Source organism: Phaethon aethereus (assembly GCF_964289735.1).
Source record: "Phaethon aethereus genome assembly, chromosome: 12".
NCBI lineage: Eukaryota > Metazoa > Chordata > Aves > Phaethontiformes > Phaethontidae > Phaethon > Phaethon aethereus.
Genome location: NC_138588.1, coordinates 11,997,472 through 12,006,091, shown reverse-complemented (window position 1 = coordinate 12,006,091; position 8,620 = coordinate 11,997,472). Strand labels below are relative to the sequence as shown.

At 36.4% G+C, this 8,620-nt stretch overlaps 1 protein-coding gene across 1 annotated transcript in view; it reads right to left on the bottom strand.

Moving 5' to 3' along the window:
* Positions 1 to 2,137: 2,137 nt before the first annotated feature.
* The window catches only part of SECISBP2L (SECIS binding protein 2 like), a gene marked incomplete at both ends in the record, with an annotated part of 29,700 nt that continues 23,217 nt past the window's right edge, over positions 2,138 to 8,620 (bottom strand). Inside the window, 7 exons of the mRNA XM_082005069.1 lie at positions 2,138 to 2,811; positions 3,746 to 3,965; positions 4,448 to 4,602; positions 5,242 to 5,462; positions 6,161 to 6,323; positions 7,333 to 7,465; positions 8,372 to 8,391. Of these exons, the coding sequence (XP_081861195.1) occupies positions 2,138 to 2,811; positions 3,746 to 3,965; positions 4,448 to 4,602; positions 5,242 to 5,462; positions 6,161 to 6,323; positions 7,333 to 7,465; positions 8,372 to 8,391 (1,586 nt within the window). The remainder of the gene's footprint in view (positions 2,812 to 3,745; positions 3,966 to 4,447; positions 4,603 to 5,241; positions 5,463 to 6,160; positions 6,324 to 7,332; positions 7,466 to 8,371; positions 8,392 to 8,620) is intronic.

Below are 8,620 nucleotides of genomic sequence, written 5' to 3'. Positions count from 1 at the left end.
CTAATACTTCAAGATCAAAAGTTATTTGAATCACTGGCACTGAAAGCAAAAGGAAAAGTTACAAAAACCTTTTTTTTATGTTTTGGTGAAGTTTTGCCCTCAGTGTATACACTGATCTCAACTGGCATCAAGACATGTGCTTACACATCCAAGGGCAAGTTTTGCTTGTCAGCAGTTCAAACACCTATCATTTCCTAAAGCAAAAACTCTTTCAAAACACATAGCTAGTAGAAATCTGCCATATGTACAGTAAAAGGGTTAACATTCAGGAGGCATCATTCCTTAGTCTTTGTTTTCTTATAAAATGCCTGTTCTAACATCTAGGAAGATTATATTAAGGAACTAAGAACATGACAGAACAGCCAGTTGTCCTAGCAGCCCTCTATACTGCTTACCTACATAGCATTTGCTATGCCTATACCTATCAAAGCATTATTTACATAATACACACAGTTTCTATTATTCTCATTAGCATCCAAAAAACCCAGGGGTAGATGTTTTCTAAACCTGGAGTCTTATTTTCCCAGTGCAACTTAAAATCCCAGCATCACTAGTACTATAAGCGTTGGTCCCATATGAAGAAGGGTGGACTAAACACCTAAGCTACCCATTTCTTGTGTTTTTCAGCCTACCCAGGGGATTTTTATGCATTTTGATACCAGTGATCAAGAAAAATGAAGTGGAATTAAAAGAAACATACGTTTGCTATAAAAGTGTTATTCACATGAGTTACTCTTTGGCTACTCTTGTAGTGAAGCTCCTGCTGCTGGCAGTTTCAGTACGTCTTTTACCAGTATAAGACAAAGATGGAAAACACACTCCTTACATGCAAGGTTTAGACACACGCTCCATCTTCCATCTGAAATTAATTCATCATCAGTTCATGGATTTCACTTCAATATTCAGAACAAAACATGGAACAATTCTCTAGCAATGTGTATGTTTCAAGGAGAGCATAGTTTTGTTTTTTACCTCTGAACCACTGAAATACCTCCCCACACTACAGGGCACTTCCTCCTTTCCTAGAACTACTACTTCCTTTTCTACTCTAGGGGTCAACTCCTAAAGCTGCTACAACTCTGAGAACACATAAAAAGAGGTCACATTTTGAGTAAGAATTGTTAAGATACATCCTGAACTCAATACAAGGGTGGCCAGGATCAAAGCATGCAGACGCACGTGTAGATACATTGAGCCACCATATCATTCACGCTTGCCATTAAAGGATTATTCTTGCTTTTTGCAATGTTACATAAATTACAATATGCAAAACAGCATTCCTGAGGTAAGTGACAGGAGAAAGAGAAGTCATCAGTTTACCAAAAGCCCTGGACAGGGATTATGGTTAATAATTCATTTAGTGTGGTTTGGCAGACAGCAACTGTGGAAGGCATGGGGAATTTTTGTTTTCATTCCTGTTTTTTTTATTCAATATTTCCACCTTGTGAAAAAAATTCAAAAGAATAATTATATCCCTCTGGTTTAGAGTTTCCTGGAATCAACGTTGTTATAGCTTATTGTAACCATCTCAACTATCAGCAGCTTTTTAATGATGCATTCACCAAGACCAACTAAAGAGCTGCATCTATCTTAGCATAAGAATCACACATAGATTTCTCTATTTACTTTTCATTATGACTGCAAATGGGGTTTTCTAGCTTTTCTTTAAAGAAAACCAAAATGTTACTTTTATTTCTCAATAGAAGTAGAAAACCATGGACAAATACATTGACATGCCTGGCATAACATCATAACACCAATGTAAAGTGTTGGTAATTTGTCAGTCTTAATGTCGGTTATCTGTTTGAAAATGAGCTAAACAGTCACATCTTAATGATTTTGCTTAAAACTGGTCAGTTACAAGATGTTTCCTTTTACAAAAGATCAAATGAATACTTACTGACAAGTTTTCCATACAGTTTCTATTCTGGGCAATAGATGCTGATTAAAAGCTAAGCTAGTTTTTAAATCAAACAAGTAACAAACAGCTACAAAAATATTGTTGTGAATTAAATACACATATTAAATGTCTAACAGTGCAAAATGTTGAGATGAAGCATATGAAATAATGGCTGCAACCTTTACAACAGTTAGTTTTAATACAATTCCTAAAAAGTTCCTGAGTTCGTGCTTATTTTTACGGCATATAGATGGAATCTGTATGGTCTTTATTCAAAGAACTGCAGATGGTGGGTTTATGTTGAGTGTTACCTGCATGCTTATCATTTGTCCATTCCTCACCATCAGTGACCAGATCAGCCTGCTCAGAAGTCTCTATTTCTTCCTCTTCACTTTGTTCTGCATTGTCTTCTTCAGCACCACTAAGGGTCTTCCCCAGCTGAAGAGTCTCCATAGTTCTCTGGGTCTCTGAAACCCAAGATTCAATTCTGCTATTAAGCTGAACTTCTACAGAAATTGGCTCATGGGCATAATCCTCATCATCATCTTCCTCCTCCTCCTCCTCTTCTTCTAGCATTCCTGGTACAAGAGTACTGGTGGTACTGGTCATAGAGGAATTCAAAAGATCTCGGCAGCTGCCATCCAGTGATCCTGTTTCTGTACTCTGCTGTGAGGCCCATTCCAGATTGTCATCTGGTTTCACCTCATCTTTGTCACCTGGTGTAGGTTTTCCATTATTTGTTGCTGAGGTAGTGCCAGTTGTAGCCAGAGGTGGTTGTTTATTAAGAGGGGCTTTTTCAGTTTGACCATTACCAGCTTTTTCTGGTACCACAGTCTTACACGAGGACTCTCTCTCATTTTCAGATGTTTCTAACCCATCAGATGTTTCCACCATATTTCTCCAGTTTGTTTCTACAAGTTTCAAAAGAAGTTTAAGTAGGAAACATTAATTCCTTCTACATAAAAAACATTTCTCCTGAACGTCCCAGAACTGTTTAAACATCAGTAGGAGATAATAATTTTAATATTATTCTACGCTTGCTAGAAAAATTTTAATTAGAGAAAGGGGGAAGAAGGGAAAGGGAGTGACAACAGGAAGAGCTGTGAATAACTTTGGGTTTTTACAGTATCGTAAACCAGACATTACCAAAGTTGAAAGTTTGTGCACTTAGTTTCCTGTGTAAACTGTGGAAGCACCAAATGTAACAGTGAGTGTAGTCACAGAGGTTACTCTCAAGTATAAACTAAAAGCAGAAAATGGCCACAGTATTAAGTAATCTGTTAAACTTTTTAAAAAAAATCCTTAAGCAAGTTTGAGACACCACAAAAGAATTACCTAAACCCAAGATAGAATTCTTAATTCACCATAAGACTAAAAAAAGAGAAGTCTTGACTACAAACAAGCATTTTCCCTTTTACACCCTGTCAATCTGGGCTTGCCATCTTGCTTGAGATTGCCATCTCAAGTTTCAAAATCTAAGATACATGTCCTATCTTCAGAGACCTCAATAATTTAATTCCTAACCTCTGTCATTAGCTCTTCCTCAATCATATAATCAATTCTGTGTTTGGTACCAGTTCAATAAAACTGGTGAAGCCACCTCCACTGATGTGAGTTACCTAACTGTAGCACTAAGGATTAGAAATTAAAATTATTATTTTCATATAGTTTGGGGAAGAAAGTTACTTACAAAACTACCTGAAGACTAAACAATTTTCTCTTACCCCTGAAAACTACAAATACTGGAAATTATAAAAAATACTGTATTTTTAGTGACATTTTGCAATAAACAGTATTTGGAAGATTCCAGCTTCTAGTTACAGAAGTAAGTTTTAAGATACTTACCATATTCCTTCTCATTCACTTCAGATATGGGTTCAGAAATAACACTACAGAATGAGATAGCACTTGCTGCAGAGGGGTTACGAGAATGACCCATATGATGAGGTGCCTTCTTGACGTTCTTCAAGGCTTCTTCTGCCTGCTCCTGTTCCATTGCAGAAACCATATCTCTATATGCTTTTCTGGCTTCTTCAGTCAGTGATACCAGCTTATTAAAAAGGTCCTAAGTATGAAGGCAGTTTTTATAATTAGTAGCTCTTAGTAATAATTTTCACTTTAAGTTACTCCTTGTAGTCAAAAGGTATACCACATAATAAGCCTTAAGCTTATTAACACCGAATACCTTCAACTAAAAACTAGTTCTTCTCTGTGTTAAATAAAACCACCACCGCATGTTTACACAACTTTGAGGAGATGTACTTAATTTAAGATATTGTTTTTCTTACAATCTTAAGCCTTCCAGAGAATTTCAGACAGCATTTAAGTCTATTTGAAAGCTACAGAGATATTGCGACCAAAGTGTTTCAACATAGTCCCTCAGTTCTGTAAATACTGAATTTCAAAGAAAAACATCCCCTAATAAAGATCACGTCAGGCCATTATCAAACACATATTAGTTAGGTGTGCTTTCCATGCCAAATCAATTCTTAACTACAAGGAACATAATTGTTTACTCTAACCATTTACGTGAATGGAATTACTCACCTCAGCACCTGAGTAGTTGAAGATACCCACTACACTAACAGGAACCAGCTTGTTCACACAACGGCCAAGAGCTTTACGGCCAAGAGCAAACACAAAAGGAATTTCTTGTTCCCGTGCCATGGCTATTACATTATATAGAGCCTCATCTAGTCCACCTTGAAGAAAGCAGTTTTAAATAGTCAGTTAAAGTCATAGTACAGTGCAATGCAACTCTCCCATTTTAACTGTAATTAATCAGTGAAACTTCAATACACACAATCACTAGCTACTACCTCCTACAGGATAACAAGATATACATTTCAAGTATAGTAAGTATAGATCAAGGTGATATTCTGTATTCTCAGTCCTGCACACAAACCAAACCAGAATTTTTCACAGCTCTTTTCTTGAGCAGAGCTTTGCTCTTCTCACATCTCAGGTAGCCTCTCGTTACACTTCTGGTTGTGGCAAAATGTGTTGGCTAACCAACCAATTCACACTCCTCTTAAGGAATCTTCCTTAAGAGCAACCAGAGCTCAGGACTCTGGGTGTATCAAAGACTGAATGGCATAAAATTGAAGTCTATGATATGTGTTATAATATCTATTTGTCTTTCACCCCTCGTGAATAAGGTCCTTCCAGAATGGAGAAGAGAATAACGTGGAGTGGCAATTACACAATTGATTCTGGAAGTGTTATGTCATGCACAGTAACTAACAAAAAAAAAAGTGCTTCTAACCTTGCTAATCAGCACTTCCCATCAGCACAAGAAAACTGTAAACAGTTAAGCGCACCACTTGTTTTACCATTTATACCTTTTGACTGGATTTTTTCACAGTTGGGAGATATGATTACACACTTGATCTTGTTTAGTTTCATATGCTTAGTGACCTCACGCAACCCCATAACAAGTCTTCTCCTTGCTTTAGCTCTCATGGGATCCTTTTGATAAACTCGTTCCTGGAAGCTGACAAGCTCTTGCAATAAGAGAGTCACACATTCATCTATTTCTTTACTTAAAACTTGGTTACAGTACCTGTCAATTCAAAAAAACATCAAATATTAGTATAGCACATAACCAATACTATTTCACTGAGCCTTTTCTTTTACAAAATAAAAAGAATTTTACTTCCTTATAATAGTTATTAAACTGTTATTTAAGTTATTAAAAGGATTTCTAAAATCAGACTGTATACTGCAAGTTAAAAATACACCCTGAAAACATTTATATTTCCAGCAACACACTTCAAGAAGTTGGTAAAAAATATTAAAAAATACAATTAAATACTCCAATAGGTGCCACAAGCAACTATCCTTTTCCTTAATTTGGTACTCTATAAAGACACATTAATATAAAAGCAGTAAAGTATTAAAAATTACTATTACTGTATTTTCAGCATTCATAAGTATTCCTTCCTTTCCCATCCAAACTGTATGTAGCCCTCCTTTAAAAAAATTTTCTTAAAGAATACTTCCACCTAGCTTATTTGTTGCAAAGTGTGTGTATGTACATACATATACACACACACTTGTGTATGTATATACACACACAGAGCAAGCCACCTATGGCCAGAAAAAAAAAAAGAAGAAAATACTTGCAGAAACTTCTATTGATGAAAGGGCAGCTTATGTTCATTAAGCTCCTCCTAAATCTACTAAATCTATCCACACTTAAAAGATAAGGGTGACTGAAGTGCAAGCCTTGAATTTATATTAATAATGCAGAACTCTTACTCTCTGAATCTCTTGCTGTGAATTTTGGTTATTGCAGAAGATGCCATTGGGCTGCCTATTCCAGAACTAGCAGGAGAACCTTGTGACACTGGGGTCATGCAGTATGGAGAATTCTGACTTGCGGGCGAAAGTGAAGTATCACTAGGCATACTTAGTCCAGTTTCTGAAAGACAATTTTGAAACATTTTAAGACATTTTCACATAAACCAAAACAGCATCACACTTATGTATTGGTCCCTTGTTTTTTCCAAACTACATTCTAAAAACACTGAACAGTATTCTTCCCTGGAGGAGTATTTGAGAGGGGGTGAAAAACAAAACCAGCACATACCCACCACTCAGCATAGGTTGGTTAAATAAGCAATATTTGAATATTCATTTAAAAATATACAAAGCTTAGTTTGGGAAATGGACTTAACAGAAGGGAAAACCTGCCTAAATGCTACAACTTCTTCCAGTAATTCTTTACTATTTTTAGTTAAATATTATATATACACACACAGGGTACACTAACTTATTCCTAGAATTTTTAAGATTTTAACACTTATCTTCAGTCAGGTGAAGTCAGGCAGGTCATTCAGAAGAAAAGTTCTGAAGCAGTACATCTAGAATCTTGCTAGACACCTCTCCACCCCACCCCTCCCCGCCAAACACAAAAGACATTGAAAATTCTTTGGAGCTTCCCAGTTGCTCAGAGCTGGTGCTGCAAATTGACAGTCTGGACGTTACAGCTGATTGACAAGAGCGTTCAACAAACTGGAAAACCTTATGTACAGTTTGCAACTTCTACATCTGAAAAACTTTCAGTACACTCATCATTAAAAAGCATTGTGATCAACATGGCATGGCCAACAGGTAACATTTCGCCTGCTTCTCAAAAATGTTATGAACTCTGACACGCATTGGGAACATCCACTCAAGAGAAATTAATTAAAAGGCTGTGTGGAGATCATGTACTTAGAACCCATACTGTCTGAGCCTTCCACAACTGAGGGACAGACATGACATTTTGGAAGAAGAGGGTTCCAATTTCTAGTATTTCATAATGTTAAAAAAGTTAAAAGATAACAACAATAAATTGTGTTGCATAAAAAGAGAAAGATAAAATATTAAAATAAGCAGATTAGTACAATTTGGGGGAGAAAAGGGGGACTAGTGAAACAGAGACCAACCCTCTTGAGAGGCCAGCTCCTGAGACTCATCAGCAGTCAAGTTTATATGAACCTCTTTCTGTTCATCAGATCCCAAAAGGCTGTGGTCAGCTGATAAACGGCCTTTCTTCTCTTCTCTCTCTTTCAAAATAATCTAGGAACAAAACCAACCGCTATCAGTATCTGAAAATTAGATACACCTGTAAGGAAGAACGTCCATTTGACTGAACATAACACAACATAAAGTTAACCAAGTTATTTTGAACCTTCCTGTGCATCCCAGGATAGAAAAGCCTGAAATCATTTTGGTTTCCTCTTTGGTCACAAAGAGTATTTCATTCCAGCATTTTACAGATGATATACTCAATACTCTCATTCTTCTACATAAACAATGCTTTCAGTAGTTTAAGTATCAAGTACTTACAAGAGCTTCTTTCTGATACATAACACTCACTCATTAACAATTCCTCATCCCTACCCCTGTAAAAAAAAAAAACAAACCCCACAAAACACCTTATACAAGAATACTGATCATCTTTGTGAAGCACCACCACAGATAGAATCCTTTCTATGAAGGAACGCAAAGTGCAAAGGTAAGTAGCCACGGATATATTGGTATTACTACAAATAACAAGAACATAAAGGCATTGACAAGAGAGAGTTTAGAAAACTTTTCTGAACAGGCAGCTGTGAATTTCTGTAACTCAAGTAGATCATGGCTAAGTCAGGAAAAAAAGATCGCTGGTGAGGGCAAAAAAAAAAAAGCAACTTTGCCAAAGCCAACCTTTGTACAAACACAGCTTTACCAGTTTCTAACTGTCTGTATCATAAAGTGATCTTGACAAGAAATGTGGTGCATGACTACAGGTGACTTTCACCCCCCTTTTTTATTTAAAAAGGCTTTCACACTTTCTTTTTCAGGGCTAGTATTTTTGTACTTTACCTTCTGATTTCCAGAATACATACTGTATTCTCTGCGTACATACCTACTTCATGTGTGCATGTACATAGATATACACAACCATTTCTAAATTTACTCAATTAAAAATTGTGGGTTTACTTTGAGTTCTATACCCATCTCTCAAAAAAAGAATAGGAAAATGTAATGTTAGCATACTACATTGCACTACAAACTAGGATTCAGCAACATGAAAAAACTATGCAAGTTTTCCCATGTCCCAGTGCTTACACTTAAAAAATTCCTTGCGATCTGTATTGAGAGAAAGATTCATATCACCATCCACTAATTAGGGGGTATAAAAGTTGTGTTACATGCCCAGATCCAAAGGACAGGACATCAGTGTAACAG